Genomic DNA, 20722 nt, shown 5'->3' on the forward strand with positions numbered 1-20722 from the left:
CCGCTTTGCGGCAGTGTACACCCCAGAAGCCGGAAGCGCCTGACGGCAGCTTTCCGGTGGTGGGAAAGTGAACGAAGCCCGAGTCAAAGCGACGCGTCCTGAGGCAGGTGGGGTGCCTGTGGAAGAGGGAATGCAGGCGACTGCATAGGGCCAGACTCGGGAGGCCAGCGGATCGGCAACTGCAGAAGCAGGCAGCGGCAGAGAGGGAATGGTGTGGGAAGGCGCTGAGGAGGCGCAGTCCGTCCCTCTCAGGGTTAGTGAATGAGGCTCTCCGCCCGGGCCGGCCCGGGGACTGTGCGCTGCGGGGTCCCAGCATGAGTGCGGGCCCCGGCTGTGAGCCCTGCACCAAGCGACCCCGCTGGGGCGCCGCTGCAACTTCTCCGCCGGCTGCTTCAGACGCCCGGAGCTTTCCCGGCAGGCAGAGGCGCGTCCTCGACCCCAAGGACGCTCATGTGCAGTTAAGGGTCCCACCGTCCTCGCCAGGCTGCGTCCCGGGGCGGGCGGTACCGCACAGAGGCAGCGCCACCTCGCTTGGTACGTGGGAAAATAAAAATCTTTGTCCTTCGCCTCGGCCCGAATCTCTTCCTGGTCCCAGTTTGAGGACCCAGGGGTTCCAGTCACTCTTCTCTGGTCTTGTGTGCACCATTGTGAGGTCCCCTGGTTTACTCACCAAGGCCACTACTGCGGGAATGGGGCTGCATTTTTCTTGGCGCTTTGGGTGGGGTGAGAAGCCTCGATGAGCAGTCCCTCACAGGGCGGAAAATGGCAGGAGACTCCACCTGTTTGCTTTCCTCAGGTTTAGTGGAGAAGTTGCTTTCGTTGCCAAGGAGGTCTAGTTTGTGTGTGAAGCAGTAGGGTGCTTCGGCCTGTAGATGGAAAGAAAGGTGTTGCAACTTCACTCGTTCAGATTCTATCCCAGGACAGAACTGTTAGTCTTAGTTGGCATTGTACTTGTCCTTGGCATACGGTGTTAAACAAGAGAAACTTGGCTTCCGCCTTCATACTCTAAAATCTGTGGAGAGGTAGACAATAGCAGAAGTCAATATAATAAAGGGTAATGGATGTTTGGATAGGTGAGGGACAGACTGTTCTGGTAGGAGTCAGGTGCACCTAACCTAATTTATGGAATCCAGAAGATGAGATGCTTATTCTGAGGACTGAAGAATGAGTAGGAGTTAGCTCGATGAAGAGAAAGTAAGAAAGTGTTTCAAGAGTGCAGATGATGCATAGAGTGAACAGAGGAGAGTAGTGAGAGATGGGGCTGCGGAAGGCTAGAAAAAGATCAAATTGGATACGTAGACAGCGCTAAGGATTTTTAACTTTATCCGAAAGGGCAATGAGAAGCCATTCAAAGGTTTTTAGTACAGGAATGACTCAATTAGATTTTTTTGTTTGTTGAAAAGTCCCTGTGGCTAGTGTGTGGAAAATGAAGAATGGATTGAAAGGGAGCACAAGTGGAGGCCCAAGACTAGGTGAATTAGTCTGGATGGGAGATAAACATGACTTAGACTTAGATGAGGGCTGTAGGGAAGGGGAGAAGTGGATAGATTTAAGAAACTTGGGTTTGTACCTCAGAGGAAATATGTCTGTGCTGGAGAAATAGATTAGGGAGTTTTTGGCAAAAACATGATTGATGGATGCTGTGGGCGTAGATTAGATCGTATAAGCATGTAGAGAAAGTAAAGGTGACCTAGGACAGAATCTTTAGGAACACCAACATTTAAAGGTAGACTGGAAGAGAAGCAGCCCTAGAGGTAGGAGGAAAGCCTGGCTTGTATTGTGTCATGCGTAAAAGAAAGCATTTCAAAAAGGTTGCAGTGGTCAACAGTGTAAGTCTGGGAAGAGGTCAGTTAGTCCTCTATTGCATGATGTGCACTTAGATGTCTTAGGACTTAGAGGAAGTGGGGAGCAGACTTACACTAAGTTTTGAAGGATGAGCAGGATTTGCTGTATATATCAAGAGAAAAAAGAATTAGGCAGAGAGAATAGCACATGCAAAAGTTGGTAGGACTGGAGCATAGGATGACAGTGTTAAATGAGGCTGGGTGGCAGGCAAGAACTCTTCATGGACAAACTCAAGTTCTATTTCAAGGATTTGAACTTTATTCTGTGGTTAATGGGGGGCCACTAAAAAGCTTCTAAGCAAGGGAATACCATATGGTTAATATTGTAGAAATTATGGCTTTAAGCAGTGGCTTTGGACTTTTCTGACTACAACCAACAGTATAACTTTTATCTGGTACACACAGCAGGATATATATGTAACCTGGTAAATACGCCATATGTGCAACTGAAACAAATGTTTTCATGAAACAATGCTTATCTTTGCTACGTATGCTGCATTCTCTTAAGTTGTCTGTATTACTCATTGAAAAAGTGCTGGTCATTTGTAGTTCATAAAACCCTGGATTAGAGAAAGTCAAGACTGTATGTGGACAGGGAGACCAGTTGCAGGCAACAACAGTTCCAGTAAGTAATGTATTTAAAGGATATAAGGAAGGGATGGATTTAAAATTTAGGATGTCGATTTCAGAGAACTTGGTATGGGGAAAGGAAACTGAAGGTGAACTTCAAGTACTGTATTTGACTTCTGTGACTGGGTAATTTGTGGTTCTGGTAACCTTATTTGCATGTAAAGCAGGAGTTAGTTGCAGGTTGGGTGGGGGCAGTCAGTCTTCACTGATTATATCTTAAGTTTTCTGCCAGAAGAGGTACCAAATTAAAATTTGGGCTTTATTTTTCACATGTGTAAATGTTTTCTGTATACCTGACACAGGATGCCAATTAACAGAATGTTTGAAGTCTAAATTTGTGTCAAAAAACCATTGTTTCAAATTGTGGAATTCATTTAAGAACTTGGCATTTAAAATTTTTAAATATAGTTACTCTAGGAGAAGTAGATGGGGTAGGGAAATGGATATTATTCAGTATCTTTAAATTTTGTATTATTTATCTTCTTGGACACATTTTTTATGTTGACTGAAATCTTTAAATCTGCGTGTAGGCAGAACTCAGCATGCTACTCACATTCTAGTGAGGAATGGTTTACCCAATTGTGTTGCTATGGGAAACTTTTTGTGGAAGTTGGGTATTCCTTTGAAATGCAGGTGAATTTACTACATTTTGTGCCTTTTGCCTTTGTCTGTTGCTGTTAATTGAATGATCTGCTAATTGAAAAACACTGGTTACTCAGTGATGTTACTAATGATTGTAAGTGTAAATGGTGTGAAGTCAGGATAAGTTGGAGAACTACTGATTTCAGTGAAAAAAGAGTTTGGGTGGAAGTGTTGGCAGAGAATACATTTGTTGAATATCTGCTGTGTGAGACTAGGCACTTAATATTTTGTCTCATTTTTGTATTGTCATTGATTCACATAACCCTTGGAAGTAAGTGTTGTTAACTCCATTTTCTAGATGAGGAAATAGAAGCTCAATGAAGTGAAGTATTAATAACTTGACCAAGATGGTACTAGTAAGTGACTGAGCAAGCACTTCAATCCAGGATTTCTTGACTCTGGATCTTTATCTTTTTTGTCACTTCTTACTGCCTCTCTTTTTGTACTGTATTTCTAGTTAAAGAAATTCCCAGAAAACCTGGGAAGCATCATCTTATACTTCAGGAGTAAGAGGGATAAAGCTCTGAAACAGACCTGTGAAGTGTTGGAAAAGAAACCTTTGGAAGCCAGAAGTAGTGGTATTGGACAGAGCAGTAAGCAGTCCTTTCTTTGGAGCCCTCAGAAGGACCAATGAATGTTTTATTAGCAGGAAATATTGGTTTCTCACCTCTGCTTTTCTTCCTTTATCCCTTTCTTGGGCTTCAGGAATCATGATCAGAATTCTCAAGCTGCAGAGAGAACATATTCTTAGTGTCAGGGCTGCAGGAGAGAGCCCTCTTCTCCTTCAGCTTCACTGGAATACTCCTGGTTTTTCACGAAATGATAATATGCAGTCCTTAGTTTCTGTAGACTTAATCAGTGTAGTGCTTGCTGTGCTTCATGTGTATCATAGAAACCTAGCCATTGCATCCTTACATTTAATCATTATGCTTTTGGAAAAGGGTGTTTTAAATTCTAAACTACTCAAAAAATGGAATTTTTGGCACATTTCTAGTTTGTGATTTTAGGATTTTCTGAACTAGCTATGTTTGATATAATATAAAGACATTAAATAGAGAAGATGGAATTATAGAAAAAGTCTCAGAATCAAATGGTTCATTGTCTTCCTTCTGACTGAAGCTAATGTTTTCTCTGAAGCTTGATTTGCTGCAGAAATACTAAATAAAATCACTAAAGTAGTGGTGCTTAACAAGAAGAAATATCAAGTATATATAATTACTTTTTTTGTGAAAGAAACTATTTAAAAAATACCAATCAAAGATTTTTACTAGTTGGACCATTAGGATTTTGTGGAAGGTAAAAATTATTAACATATGGCAAGCTGGGCATGGTGGCATGCACCTGTAGTCCACCAGGCTACTCAGGAGGCAGGTGGATTGTCAGATCCCAGGAATTTGAGACTGCACTTTAGCCAGGGCAACAGAGTGAGTCCCTATTTCAAAAAAAAAAAAAAAAAAAAAAAATTGTATGGCAATTGAATACATTTCTGGTATAAAATTCTCCCCAAGTCTGAATTGTATTTCAGTTTTGCCATTATCTTAGTGATAAATAAACCGTTGATTTTCATGTATTTGAGCCTGCATCTGTTTTGCTCATATCATGGTGTCTGAGGAGACAGGTAAATAAGAATGAGTTTATGGCTTAAGGTGCCTAAATTCTTACATTGCAATTTAGAGAATAGTTGAGAATGTTTAAGATTTTATGTTTTCTTGTATTAAAATATGAGGGACATTTAATCCCTGTCCAACATATTAAATATTAATAGCACACTTATTTCTAATGATTTTATAAAATGCGGCTTGCATTTATTTATATTGCATCTCTCTCTCCTTTGAGCCAGTTATACTTTTGCTACTGTCTTCTGGTCATTTCTATCTAGTTATCTCTTTGACATCTCAAACTTAATATATGCAGAACTGACCTAATCATGTTTTTTCCCTAAATGCAATTCTCTTATGTTTCACATTTCTACTTACTGCTGTTAATCATCTTTCAAGTCTCTCAACCTTAAAGCTTAATGTCACTTTTAACTTCTCCATCATTGTGAAGTCTGTAGTGACTCTCCCTAGTTTTACTACTCTTGGAAGGACTAATTTGTTTCTTGGCCCATGATTCTTCAATGTAGTTGATTATCAAAATCACTTTTTGAAAAAAATACAGATTCCAGCTCCCTTCATGCCTTCATCATACTCAAATATAGATTCTATGTCAGGGATGTGGCCCTAGAGTGCATTTATTGTTGACATCCTGATGATCCAGATAGTTTGGGAACCACTCACCTAAATCAGTAGCTTCTGTTCTGGCTTCTGACAACGGGCTCTTTCTTCTTACCCCTCAGATTTATCCTCCAGGCTACGTATCATGCATGGCTATGGCCTCCAAGATTTGAATTCTAACATCACAACTCTTGAGTATTACTTTCAACACTTTTTTGTTCCTCTCTTTGTGGGTCATTCAAGATTCTCCATGATGTGGCCCTAACTGACTTTTCAAACATATTTTCTGTTATTTTGTTTTTAAGTTCTTTATATTTCACTGCCATTGGTGCCTTTGCTTATGCTTTTCCCTTTGTGTGACTGTGTGCTTATTCTTCAAGGCATAATTCAAGCACTACTTTTTCCAGAAAATCTTGCTGATTATCCCCACTTGCTTCTGTTCCATGAGGTAGACCTTTCCTCAGAAATACCTTAATTCCTTATCAAGACCTCTTTTAATAATAAAGATGAAGAACTATTGTTTACTAAGCATATGCTGGATAGTGATCTAAACACTTTACGTGTATTGTTATTATTTAATTTAAATCTTACATTAACCTCATGACAGACACTATTAATTTGCATGTTTTACAGATAAGGAATCTGAGACATAGAGAAATGACACCTCACGAAGTCAAATAGGAAGCCAGTGGGAGAACCAGGATTTGAATCCAGATGTTCTGATTCCAGAGCCTGTGCTTTTACTCATTAGACCATACCAGCTCCAGTTACTTTCTACTTTATGTCACATGTATTAATATTTATGTTCCTATCCTGTCTATTATTACTTGAGGGTAATTACTTGTTAATCTTTGTTTAACTCACAGAACCTAGCATAGTGCCTTGCATGTATAATGTGCTGTATATGTTTTCTATTTGAAGGAATGTATGCGTATAGATTAATTTTTTATTTTTTTACAGTTTTCAGACAAAAGACTATTACCAGTTGGATGGACACCAAAGGAATCAAGACAGCTGAATCAGAAAGGTATAGAAACATGCCTCTGTAGAGAAATGGATAACATAATATATGCATGTTTTATCTTGCTTCATGGTATTTTCTCTCCTTGCTTTTCTATTCTTCTTCATCTACATTCATTCATTTTTTTCAACTTATAAATAATTTTGTAGAGTCTCCTGTATGCCAAGGACTATCCTGTGTACTTGAGATACAGAACTGTCTTTAAGATACTTATAGTGTAGCAGTGGCCACAGACACAAAAACACATATATGATTACTGCCTAGTGTGATAAATGCAACGGTACAGATATGAGCAAGGTACAGTGGTGGTTAGCATATAGAAGAAACAAATGTTCAGCTTTACCTTTGGGCCATGAAGGAAGACTGCGTAAGGTGGTGAGTGATGTTTAAGGCTTGAAGGAAAGGCAGGTGTTAGCGAGGCACAAGCTGGGGAAAGGGCATTATAGGCACATGTCCAAAGACATGGAGTCGTGGAAGAAAATGCTGTGTGCTTAGGTAACCACAAGGAGTTTAAGTATTGCTGTGCATTGTGGGGGTGTGGTTGGATAAGTAACCTTAAAGTTGTTTTTAGTTCTTTCTGTTCTCTTGTAGTTTGCATAGTAAAGAAAACAACAATACAAGAATAGAATCCATGATGAGTTCTGTACAAAAAGATCACTTTTACCAACATAACGTAGAAAAATTAGAAAATGTTTCTCAGCTAAGTCTTGATAAATCACCCATTGACAAAAGTACACAGTATTTGAACCAGCATCAGACTGCAACTATGTGTAAGTGGCAAAATGAAGGGAAACATATGGAGCAGCTTTTGGAAAGTGAACCTCCAACGGTAACTCTAGTACCAGAGCAGTTCAGTAATGCTAACATTGATCAGTCACCCCAAAACGATGATAACAGTGACACAGATAGTGAAGAAAACAGAGATAATCAACAATTTCTGACACCTGTAAAGCTTGCAAATGCAAAGCAGACTGCAGAAGATGAACAGGCCAGAGAAGCCAGAAGCCACCAGAAGTGCAGTAAGTCTTGCCATCCTGTGGAAGACTGTGTGAATTGTCAGCAGGACGAGATAGATGTGGTGCCAGAGAGTCCGTTGTCAGATGTTGGCTCTGAAGGTGTTGGTGCTGGATTGAAAAATGACAGCAAATTGAGTAGACAAGAAAGTAGCCTAGGAAATTCTCCTCCATTTGAGAAGGAGAGTGAACCTGAGTCACCAATGGATGTAGATAATTCCAAAAATAGTTGTCAAGACTCAGAAGCAGATGAGGAGACAAGTCCGGGTTTTGATGAACAAGAAGACGGTAGTTCCCCCCAAACAGCAAATAAACCTTCAAGGTTCCAAGCAAGAGAAGCTGAAACTGAATTTAGGAAACGATACTCTACTAAGGGAGGTGAAATTAGATTACATTTCCAATTTGAAGGAGGAGAGAGTTGTACTGGAATGAATGATTTAAATACTAAACTACCTGGAAATACTTCTAGCCTGAATGTAGAGTGCAGAAATTCTAAGCAACATGGAAAAAAGGATTCCAAAATCACAGATCATTTCATGAGACTGACCAAAGCAGAGGACAAAAGGTAATTTTTTTCATCAAGAGTCTCTCTCCAGTAGTGTAATATGCTTTATAAGGGAGTTTAACAAAGTTATGATTTATAATTTATAGTAAAGCAAAGAAATGGTTGTGTTTCTTGTTAACTGTGCTATATTTAAATTAGACCCCAAAGTTTAAACTCTAAAAAGGCCAGAAACAAGCCAGGCACGGTGGCTCACGCCTGTAATTCTAGCACTCTGGGAGGCCGAGGAGGGTGGATTGTTTGAGCTCAGGAATTCAAGACCAGCCTGAGCAAGAGTGAGACCCCGTCCCTACTAAAAATAGAACGAAATTATATGGACAGCTAAAAATATATATAGAAAAATTAGCCAGGCATGGTGGCGCATGCCTGTAGTCCCAACTACTGGGGAGGCTGAGGCAGGAGGATGGCTTGAGCCCAGGAGTTTGAGGTTGCTGTGAGCTAGGCTGACGCCACAGCACTCTAGCCTGGGCAACACAGTGAAACTCTGTCTCAAAAAAAAAAAAAAAAGGCCAGAAACAGAAAACAAAAACTAAAATAAATATGGGAAATCAGATTTTTAGTTTCACGAACTTCCTTCTGGAATTTATGGGAATTATAAGAACACGAAAACATTAGACTGATAATAACTATTGTTTATTTCGCCAGACATTTTTCTAGGCCATTGTATGTTACACTTTTTCTGATGCTCTGGCTTACAGGCAGGTGGTATTGTACTCACTTTATAAATGAGAAAACCAAGATTTGGATTCGCTGAAATCATTTAACTTCTGGGTGGTAGTACTGGGCCACGTGTCTTATTATAAAGCTTACATTTTTGCCATTCTGGGTGGTAGTACTGGGCCACATGTCTTATTATAAAGCTTACATTTTTGCCATTACCCCATGTGGAATCTTAAGCCCCACTCAGTAATTTCTGTGATTTCAGTTTTCTAGCATGCGATAGTGAATTTACTTCATTGAATGTTACTGTGTTGAAACCTGAGAAGTAGCAGGTACCATGAACCATTACACATTTCTGTTTTCAGAAGGTGATTTACATGTGCTTGGAAATTTCTTCCATAGACTATTGAGAATAAGCTCTTGAGTTTTAATATATGCTTTATAAGTTTTTTCTTTTGATTATAAAAATAAAACAAATTGAAATAAGAGAACAAGCGTGACATGCTTTAAACAATAACATTCTGGGTAAGTTTCGTACTTGTGTATCCAAGGGCATTAAAACAGTAAATAATTTGTGACTGAATATATTTGTCTTGACCTTAGAAAAGAACAATGTGAAATCAGACATCAAAGAACAGAAAGGAAGATCCCTAAATACGTTCCACCTCACCTTTCTCCAGATAAGAAGTGGCTTGGAACGCCTATTGAAGAGATGAGAAGAATGCCTCGGTGTGGGATCCGGCTGCCTCTGTTAAGACCATCTGTAAATCACACCGTAGCTATTCGGGTAGGTATCACTTCTTACCTATAAAGAGAAAACTGGAAGTCCAGGTTTACTGTGATATGATTGATGTGAAAAATATACCAAGGCAGGGGTGGGGGAACCTTTTCATGTTGGAAGGCCACATTAATTTAGCTGTAATCAAATAAGGCTACACTCAAAAAACTCCAATTAGATATACTTAAAAATGTACATTATTTTGTAAAAATCTGACTACTGTATACTTAATAATTTCAAAAATGAAAGCTATTTGTTAGTTTTAAAGTTAACTAACCTTTTAATGACTTTGTTTTGTCTGCTTTTTGTTGCAAAGCGTTGAATATGTGGTTGTAGCCCGGAGGTCCACAGTTTCAGTTGATCCTCTAGATGGGTATCAGTCATTTGTAACCTTAAGGGAATCTTGATTTGGGTTAGGTAGGAGAATGTAGATGTGCAGCAAGAAGTGGTTGAAAAGCAAGAAAGCATTTTTCAGACATGTTGCCAAAGGCGTGGGTATTCTACATTTTTTCCATATTTCAATTGGATCTTTCTTAGCACCAAAATGTCATCTACTGAGAGCTCAATCAGTTCCATCTGTGCTATAGGTGCCTTGGTGATACCAACAAGATGAGGCTGATATGCCTATTTGAGTGTAATGTCATGATTCTCAAAGTCAGTGAACGTTTCATTGTATTCTCCAATTAATGGGTCTATAATGGCTGCATATTCTTCAAATGATTCACACATATCATCCTGCTCTTCAATGACCTTTGCTAACTGGGAAAAATGTTCATCTGAGATTTCCTTTTGAAGAAGTGTTTTGAGAAAAAATAGCCTTTTTCAAAATGCTTGGATTTTTTGCCACATACCATATATAGACTTAGTTTTACCTTGCAAAGAAATATTGAAGTCATTTTGATTTGACATACCACACAGAAATGCTGCATTCCTATAGAAATATTCTTTCAGTAATTCATATTGCTGATTCAGTTCTTCATAAAATTTAACTATCTGTTCTCACAGAGATAAAATTTTGGCTAACATCTGTCCCTGTGATAACCAGTGCACTTTATCATGAAGTGACAAATCCACACTGAATACTTTACCCTTCAACCTGATGCCATGTTGCACAAATATAGTTAACAATACTTACAACTTGTTGCAAAGTGTCACTTAAAATAGTAGCTTTAGCACAGAGATTTCGCTGCTGCAAGACACAATGAAAAGAAATGAGAGCATCTGGATCTGTTAATATTTTTTTTATCTGTGCAATAGACCCTTCATGTTTTCCTGTAACGGAAGGTGCACCATCTGTACGTACACTTACTAAATTTACCAAATTCAGTCCAATTTCATGACATTTATCTTGAATGTTGTTGAAGATATCTATTCCCCATGTTCTGTTCTCAAGAGTGTCCAAAGCGAGTAACTTTTCCTAGCAAAGAAAATCTTCTGTTATGACCCAAATGAAGTATAAAATCTATGCTGAGTCAGTAGTATCAGTTGATTCATCCAAAGTGATTGAATAAAACATATTTTCCTTTTGAAGTATTGAATGAAGTTGTTCTTAAGTTGAAGGCTAATTCATGTTGCCAATCAGTTATGGTTCTCCTTGAAAGAGGCAGTTGTTTGTACTTTGAAATGTTATCGGGGTCTAAGCATCCTACAACTTGGACAATGCATTCTTTCACAATTTCTATACCACTGAAGGGCTTCCCTTTTTTCCTGAGTATATAAGCTACTTTGTAAGTTGCTTCAGTGGCATTATTTCCATGCCTTACTGCTGCTTAAAAGAATTCTTTGCTTTTGCTTTTCATCTTTTAATTTCTGCAATACAACCTTTTGCACTTCTCCCTGTAATTTAAAATATTTGTGGTCCTTCTGGGTGTTATAATGTTGATTAACACTGAGTTAATTAATTTCTTTCTTTCTGTTTCTTTTCTTTGTTTCTTTCTTTTCTTTTCTTTTCTTCCTTTCCTTTCCTTTCCCCTTTCCTTTCCGCTTTCCTTTCTCCTTTCCTTTCCTTTCCTTTCCCCTATCCCCTTTCCCCTTTCCTTTCCTTTCCCCTTTCTTTTCCTTTTCCCCTCCCCTCCCCTCCCCTTCCCCTCCCCTCCCCTCCCCTCCCCCTCCGCTCCCCTCTCCTTTCCTTTCCTTTCCTTTCCTCCTTCTGTATATTCTGTAATCCAGCACTATATGTTTTTAATGCATTGTTTTCACCAAAACTTTTTCTTGCCAAGTTGTCAATCTGTTCTTTGGTGAGTCCTCATCATCATCCTCATTTAAGAGGAAAAGCATTCAATTTCTTTGATGTTGATATTGCAGTATCACAAAGCAAGTAAATCATGTTATCTTTAGCAGAAACAAGATAATGCAACCCCCAATCCTCATTAAAAGATCTGTTTTCTTCCTTCCGTGTTCTCTTAGTCTTTGACATGATGGGCTGTTAAGCAGACAGAATTAAAAAAATACTGTTGAGCTGTGCAAGTATTCACAAATTCCACTTCAAACACAAACACAGTGCACTTTTGTCAAAAGCTGATAACAGACTGGTGTAAACTCTCGCCAACCAGTCTTTTGTGGTAGCGGTGCTAGTCAGGCGGGGGAAGTTAGAACTAAATCATGAGCATAAAAGCCGTAAATTTAGCCCATATGTCTTACTACTATTAAAATTGTGCTGGTCAGTCTGGGAGAATTATTTTGTTGAAACTTATTTTATTCTTTGGTGTTTTAAATATGTTCATTTTAAAAATAAAATAAAAGCATAAAAGGCAAACAAAAATGTATTGATAAAAATAAAAGGAATTATTGTGTAAAATTTGGATTCAGACAAAAGGCTGCACTTAAGGACCTAGAAGGCCACAGGTTCCCTAGCCTTGGACCAAGGCATAAAAAGTTCTTCTGTCTTCTGCATTTATTAAATACCGAGAAGTCTACAGAATGAAGAATTACATGATAGCTTACTCAATACAGTATTTAACAAATTAGCAAGATGAAGCATCGTCTGATGAAATTGAATTTTTCAATATTTTTAAGAAGCCTCATTGGATTCTTTATTTTTTTTTTAATTCAGCTGAGAGTATTTCTTGAGTGCCCACTGCATGTTAGATACCGAGTTGGTCCCTGAAGTTCAGATTTATGTGTGGTTCAGTGCCCTTAAATCCTCCTCCAGTTTTGCCCTGTTTTATGAGCTTTAGATTCTTCTAGACGTCTTCATCACTGCCTCGCAGGTATCTCAAACTCAACATGTCTAAAACCAACCTAATTTTCTTTTATTGTGGTAAAATATACATAACACAGAATTTACCCTTTTAATTTTTGTGTATAATTCAGTGACATTAAGTACATTCACAATGTTGTACTATACATTTCTAGAACTTTTTCATCTTTGCAAACAGAAACCCTGTCCCTATTAAACAGTAACACTTTGTTTCCTGCTTCCCCCAGTTCCTGGTAACCTCTTTTATACTTTCTATGGGTTCTTGTTTTTAAAAAACAACTTTATTGAGGTATATAAAATTCACCCATTTTAAGTACTCAATTCGGTGATATTTAGTGAATTTATTGAGCAACCATCATCATAATCCAGTTTTAGAAGATTTCCATCACTCACTGGGTGGCTTTAAATATTCATCTCATTTATTAGTCTGTCTTTATATAGATTTCACAGGTACTGCTTAAAAAAATTGACATTATCCCTTTTATCGTACAACTTAGTCTAAATACGATTAAATATTTTGAAATTCAGAATGCTTTACCATGTTTAGAGGTGGGAGTGATATTGGGCAGGATTGTGGAGTGTGAGCTGTGCTCTAAAAGTTGAGTAGAAATTACCTGGCTAATTTTTCTACTTGTAGAAATGGGATCTCGCCGTTGCTTAGGCCGGTTTTGAACTCCTGGCCTCAAGCAGTCTTCCCACCTCTGCCTCCTAACGTACTAGGATTATAGGCACGAGCCATTGCACCTGACCATCTGTTCCCTTTTTGAGGAACAGTCTTCTTTTCTTTCCTCCCTTTTCCTGAGTTAAACTCAATTGCCACTTCCTCAAGGAAGCCTTCCCTATGTTCACCAGTTAAATTAAATCTGTCTAGAATAGGTTCTAATAACATCATGAACCTTTGATTCATAGCATAATACAATTGAGATCTTATATTTATTTATGTGATTACTTAATTCTCTGCAGTGAAGTACTGATACATGCTACCACATGGATGAACCTTGAAAACATTATGCTAATTGAAAGAAGCCAGACATAAAAGGCCACATAGTGTATGATTTTGTTTATATGAAATATCCAAAATAGGCAAAAATTAAAACTTTTATAGTTTAAAATATCTCCTTCCTCAGACATTTAATGCTTACTATAGTAGCATATGCATATATACATATATGTGTCTTAAATATTCTGTCTTAAATATCGGGAATACAAGGTTAATTAATATGGTTATTATTCTCAAAAAAGTTAGAGTCTAATGAGGGAAGGAAAAACAAGTGTGCTGTAATATGATAATCTAATAAAACATGAGAAAATAAACTCACTGCCTATTTAAAAGTTTCTAAAGACTTCATAGAGGAAATAAAAATGGAGCTGTGCTGTGAAAGTGAGAATAGAAGTTTAACCAGATAAAGGGAAAGTCAGAGGTGGTATTGGTAGCACTGATATTAAAAAGAGACAGTAGTATGTACACAGGCATATAGATACAAAAGTGAATTTGCTATGTTTAAGGAATTTTAAATCTGTTGGCTTATTTAGTATATACAGTATTGGGGTAAGAAAGTATATAAAAAAGAGAATAACATTTGGAATCAGAGTATGGGCATTATAGGATTAGAAGCCTGGGAATATTTTAGGAAGATAATGTTATTCCTAAGTGAGAATAAGGGTTTTATGGGGGGCCGAATGTGTCTGGGAGCAGTTGTAGTTAGAGAGAAGGACAGGAGGCTATTGGCAGAAGTTCAGGCAAGGAATGATGAGGCCCTGAGGCCTAGATGGGGTGAAGATGGAATGCACAGAACATGGTGACTTGTAAACTGATTGAATGGAGGTGAGGGTGGGAACAGCTGATGAGATCTGTTGAGATTTCTTGCCTAGGAACTGGTCTCTATTTTAGAGCATTTGCTTTGGATACTTTCTTTGGATTATTTTATAGAGGGTACACTTAGTTTTTATGCACTTACAATTTCTTGTTTACCCTCTATTTCAGGTAGATCTTTTGCGAGCAGGAGAAGTTCCTAAACCTTTTCCAACACATTATAAAGATTTGTGGGATAACAAGCATGTTAAGATGCCTTGTTCAGAACAAAATTTGTACCCTGTGGAAGATGAGGTAAGAACAAAACTGAGGTTCTTTTAGTCTTTGACAGATAGTTTGGTACTTGATTGTTTCTAATTCCATGATGCAAAAGAACTTAGAATGGCTTCCTCCTGTGTTTTTCTTTTTCCTAAAAGAATGGTGAGCGAACTGCAGGGAGCCGGTGGGAGCTTATTCAAACTGCTCTTCTCAACAAATTTACACGACCCCAAAACCTGAAGGTATGTTCTTTTTGCTATTCTTGTCTCTTACATGTAGCTCTTAGAGATGAGGCCTGTGTCTTCTCCCTCTAAGACATTTATAAATCTTAATAGAATCAGGTAACAGCATTCTTCATTTGCAGAGTGCTTGCTTCCTGGCACTAAGGAACATTCCTTAAAGACATTCTTGCTTCCCACTCTGTCACTAAGAAATGAGTAGAAGAATTGAGAGTTGTAAATGACTTGCCTGGAGCCACACACAATAATTTGGAGAACCAGGAATAAGACCTTTGTTTCTTGATTCCCCATCCAGTTTCCTTCAGTCTAGGCTTCTCTTTATTTTTTGTTTTAAAATTGTTGCTTAATGTTGCTGAAATGTCTTTAAAAGTAAATCAGGAAAGAATTATGACTTCAGCAGTATTTGCCCAAAGGGAAGCTGAGTTTCTTAATGATTAAAGTATACATTAAGCATTGTTTTTTATTGCTCTCAATATAGCTTCTAGTAGTTTACTAATTTATTTATTAATCTTATATTTTGGCAATAATTTATTTTTTGATTTTTTAATATTTCGTTTAAGACCGTAAGGGTAACCATTAGATTGCTTTTCTAATATCTAAAATATAGGAGAGTATATATATTTTGGGGGACACTATACCCCTGGAAATGTCTAATGTTTTTATAAGTATAAACAGTGACAGAATTTTTTATACTTCCATGAAAATGGGTTTCATTTTCTTTCAGAGACTTAATTTGTTATGTACAGTTTCTTGGATTTCATAATGTTTTCCACCTATTCTTACAACTTATTCTTAAACTTTTATACCTTTCTATAGCTCCTGTTTTCTTTCTTTACCTGAAAAACATTGATATGTTTTACCATAATGCATTTGAAAAATTCATTCCTTGAGGATAGTGTTTCTCAATCTTTTAATGGATTCCTTTTAAAAAAAATAGATTCCTTTTAAATGGAAAAAATTCTCAAGGTCTGCCAAGGTTTACTTCTTTTTAGAGTGTACTGTTGATTACATATGTACAAACATAAAACTAAATGTAAACTTCTTATAGTGCTTTTACAGCTATATCAATTTGATTTTTTTCCAGAATAACGAACCATCATTTGATTTGTGTTCATTATCATAGTGAAAGCAATTTGTAGTCAATATCCTCCTTTTTTAAATACTGATTATCAGTGTGTACATTACCCCTTTTTTGCACAGAAATTTTTTTAATCACTGATCTAAAACCCAAAATTGTATGCTGAGAAATTTTTTAAAATACTGTATAAAGAAAAAATTCTTTATTTTGTATTTATTCCTTTTCTTACTAATCACAAAGAACTGATGGATGTTGATGGATGCAAAGATAGGATCTTAATGCAGAACTTAAGCTTGCAAATAAATATGATAGTGACCACTTTGATCCAGGTTCTTTAGCATTTAACATACCCATACTGTGATATGTTGAAAGGTGGCTCAATCTTGCCACCATTTTTATCTATTTAAAGTACCAACCTTCCTTCCTATAGTGTGTCATCATTTGGCCTTTGTTTCTGAAAACCAAAATTGTAAACTCACATAGAAGCAGGCCATTCAAGAATACTACCCCTAGACTATTTGAAAAACACTATCTTAGAGATTCTTTTATGGCCTTCTAAACAGGGGCTCTTTTTAAGAATTTTCATATTTTTCTTCATACTTAAACACAGAATAATCATAGTGTTCTAAATTACACAGTCTGTTCACCTGTGTAGCAGTTCCTTAATGTGCCATGATTACTTTAGGAAGGGGTAATTGCTTTCATTTGAATTTCCCTTTCTTGTTTATCTTACAGTAGATTCAACAGAACAGAATAATCCATCGAGATTTTTCTATTTGCTTATGTTAATTGTTTCCTTTGCTGAAAGAATGCTTTGAGAGAGGTAGAGGGAAACATTAAATACCTCCAATTGAACATAATGATCTTTTTGCTGTTTATATACCATTTGATGTTGGGTTTATAAGGATTAGAGATGTTCAGAGTTTAAAGAAGAAGTGTCCTCAAAAATTTATTTACACAGTAGTATTTCTATAGTGTGTCTGATAAGTTGCACAGAAAGGACTTCTTTGTGCTTGTGCTTATTATGAATTATGAACTAAAAAGAACTCACTCAATAGTTGATAGCTCAGAATACAGAGTTTTTCTAATTACAGGCAACCTTGTAGTAGACTACTTCTGAGACTTGAAAACTAAAGTAAAAGTAGGTATGAGTTAGAATTTAATGCTAATTATAAAACATTAAAGAATTAAAATAGGATGCAAATGCTACTTAACATGCTTTCCTTACCAACTTTGAGGAATAATTTATGGATAAGAATGTATAGCCTTTCAAAGTGTCATCATTTGATGAATTTTGACATTTGCATGTATCTATGAAACCCCCACTACATTCAATATACAGAACATTTCTGTCATCCCCAAAGACTCTTCTTTCTCTTTTGAGGTCCATTCCCCTTTTTGCCTTGGCTCCAGGCAACTACTGATCTGTTCTTTTTCACTATAGCTTGCATTCTACATGAAGGGGATCACATAGTGTGTATGGCGTAGTATCTGGCTTCTTTCACTCAGAATGAAGATTTGTAAGATTTATGCATGTTGTTGAGTGGATCAGTAGTTTGCTCCAGGGTCTGCATTGTTTATCCATTCACCTGTTGGCAGGCATTCCTATTTCATACTTTGTGTGAGGTTCTGAAATCAGATACCAGTGATTAGAAAGACATACTTAAAATCTTTTAATTCTTAATGGAAAATTTTATTTTATGGCTTGTGAGAGAAAAATGAAATCTCTTTCTTGCCATGTTATTTCATGTTTTTTTTTTCTTTTCTCTTGTGATGGAACTTAGATATCCCCTGATTCCAAGTAAATAAAAGATATTTTGTTGGCTCATATTTTCACCCAGATGCTTGGTAATTATTTGTATGGCATGAAGTATGTTTCAGGAAACTCTTTGGCAGAGTATTAGATTTTTTAAAACTTTTTCAATGATAAGGAGATTTGGAAGGTTTATTGTAATCTAACACAGTGGTTATTAGACTTGTGTACTTCTTTGGTAAAAAAAAAAAAATTGTGTATTACCAATATAAATAATTGTTTATAAATTGTACATATTTATTACTTTATTAGTATATATGTAGTCAAAATAGATAGTTAAAAGGATGAGATAAAATATAATTACAAATAAGAGTTCTTTCTGCACAACTAATTGATTGTTTTATGAACATCTAGCCCTGGAAACTAGGTGTATCGTATTGCCTGTTCAGATAGCTTAAAGTTACACCAGTAGATGGCATAATATTTTGACTTTTTGTTTTCCATGAATGTGTAATTTATGTGAACTGCTGGGGGAAGATAACCATTTATATGTATCTTCTAAAAATAGCGGACAGTAAAGGAAAAAGACCATTTTTTGCTTTAGATTAGTGTTTCTCAGTCTTTTTTTCATTATGCCCACTACCTCAGGATCCTCTTAGACATTTTTTTCTTAATATCTCCCTTCCCATGAAATTTTAATACTACTAGTGTATTATATGTCTGTGTGTATATAGTGTGACCCTCTTCAGGGCCACAAATCATTGTGGTATCTAAGTTTGGGTTTTTTTTATCCCCCAAGGTCCAGTTTTTATCCATTTGTACTATATCATCTTATTTAGAATGAATGCTTTACGGTAATTGTGTTCTTCCCCTATTACTTGACCTTTCTAATCTCACTTTTCTCAAGTGAATAATAAATTATTTTAATAATATGTATTCTATTTGTCTATAGCTACTGATGTGGAGTAGCTAATGGTAGGAGGAAGCTTGTCCAACATTGAGAAATTTACTGGAAGTAGTTCATAAAAGAGGTTGTTCATAGATAATTCACTTGGCTATATCATGAGTTTTTGTTTCTGCTTTTTTCATAGGATGCTATTCTGAAATACAATGTGGCGTATTCTAAGAAATGGGACTTTACAGCTTTGATTGATTTCTGGGATAAGGTAAAAGTATTTTTATTTCTTTATGAAAATAATGTCAACTCTGTAAGAAGGTTTGAGAAAAATACCCACAATTCTGCCACACTAACATTATCTTTTTAAAAAAATGGATCTCCTGTTAATTTATATGCTTATCTTAGGTAGATAGGAGTTAATATTGAATTTTGTTTTATCCTCTTATGATATGCATTTTCTGTTATATTGTCAGACCATTACTAACATTATCAATGAATACATATTAGTCCATGACTAGATTTTGAGAATTTAATTTAATGATTCCTATATTCTCAAACATCTAGGTTACATCCAATTTTACCCTGTTCTCAGTTACGCTGTAGTAACATTGTTATATATGTATATGCATATATATATATATATATATTCCCCCCCCATATTTGATATTGTCTCTTTAGGTGATTTCCATAAATTAAATGGCTGGGTCAAAGGGCACAAAAGTGGCTCTGTATATATGCTGTAAAATCATTTTCCACAAGGGGGTTATAGTAATTTACTATGCTGCTAGCAATGGATAACAATACCACTTTCACAGTACCATTAGCAGAGTGGGTATCCTCCATTTTGAAACAAATGGCAATATACTTTTTTTTTTTTAACATATTATTTTGAAAAAATTATAGAATCACAAGAAATTGCAAAGAAGTGTACAGGGAGATTCTAGGCACCTTTCATCCTACCTTTTCTGATGTTGATCACTTGCGTAACTATAATATAATATCAAAACCAGGAAATAGACATGAGAGCTTATTTAGATTTCACCAGTTATACAGGTAGTCATTTGTATATGTGTGTAGTTATTAATAATTATATCCTATGTTACTGAAGCTTCATGTAAACTACCACTACAGTCTAGATAGGGAACTGTTTCATCACCACATGGCTCGCTGGTGTTGCCCTTTAATAAACACACTTGACTCCTTCCTAACTCCTGGCAGCCACTAATCTGTTCTACATCTCTGTATAATTTTTTTTTTATTTCAGTGGAGTCACAGTATATAACCTTTTCAAATTGCCTTTTCTCACTCAATGTAATTCCCTTGAGATCCATTCAAATGTATCAATAATTTTTTTCCTTTTTATTGCTGAGTAGTATTCTAGTAGTAGTACAGATGAATCATAATTTGTTTATAATAGACCTATTTAAGGACGTTTGGGTTGTTTCTAATTTTTGGCTGTTACAACAAAACGTACTATGAACTTTCATGTACAGGTTTTGGCATGAATATAGGTTTTTATTTCTCTGGGATAAAAATGCCGAAGAGTGCAATTGCTGAGTTGTTTGGCAAATGTATTTTTAGTTTTCAGAGAAACTGCCAGGCTACTTACCAGAGGAAACAATGGCAATATTCTTTTGCTTACTAATTAAACTCTCCCCCCAAAAAGATTCTTTTACATATAATCTATTCAAAAAATTGTTTATAATTTGATTTTTCTGCTCTTCTAATGTTTTTAGTCATCCAAATTATGTATGCTTCATTTATTAATAATACAAACTGAAAGTAATTTTTGAATTGGAAACATTCTTAAATACTGCACAATTTATGATTATCTAATAGAAAATAATTACTGAACTTTGCACATGGCCTATGTTGTTTCTTTATGTTTGAGCCTTTCTCTCTCTGGCTTTTTTTCAGTTAAATAATCCATGAGGTAAATAAGATAATTATTATTATTATTATTTCACAAGTGAGTAGTTGCAATTTGGAGATGAACTTGCTTGGCTGAAGTGACATAGTTTGCAGTCATGGTCATGATACGCTGTCTCTCTGCACACACCTTGCCCTGTTACCTGTTGTCTCATTTTCTCTGCAATCAGAGACTGATATGCCCCCTTA

General features: G+C 36.4%; 1 protein-coding gene across 1 annotated transcript in view; it reads left to right on the forward strand.

Annotated features, from left to right (window-relative positions):
• Positions 1-78: 78 nt before the first annotated feature.
• The window catches only part of PARG (poly(ADP-ribose) glycohydrolase), a 124257-nt gene continuing 103613 nt past the window's right edge, over positions 79-20722 (forward strand). Inside the window, exons 1-7 of the mRNA XM_069461174.1 lie at positions 79-534; positions 6293-6359; positions 6945-7931; positions 9192-9375; positions 14550-14672; positions 14795-14878; positions 18798-18872. Coding sequence (XP_069317275.1) covers positions 315-534; positions 6293-6359; positions 6945-7931; positions 9192-9375; positions 14550-14672; positions 14795-14878; positions 18798-18872 — 1740 coding nt within the window. The 5' untranslated portion in view covers positions 79-314. The remainder of the gene's footprint in view (positions 535-6292; positions 6360-6944; positions 7932-9191; positions 9376-14549; positions 14673-14794; positions 14879-18797; positions 18873-20722) is intronic.

Source organism: Eulemur rufifrons, chromosome 28, assembly GCF_041146395.1.
Source record: "Eulemur rufifrons isolate Redbay chromosome 28, OSU_ERuf_1, whole genome shotgun sequence".
Classification (NCBI taxonomy): domain Eukaryota; kingdom Metazoa; phylum Chordata; class Mammalia; order Primates; family Lemuridae; genus Eulemur; species Eulemur rufifrons.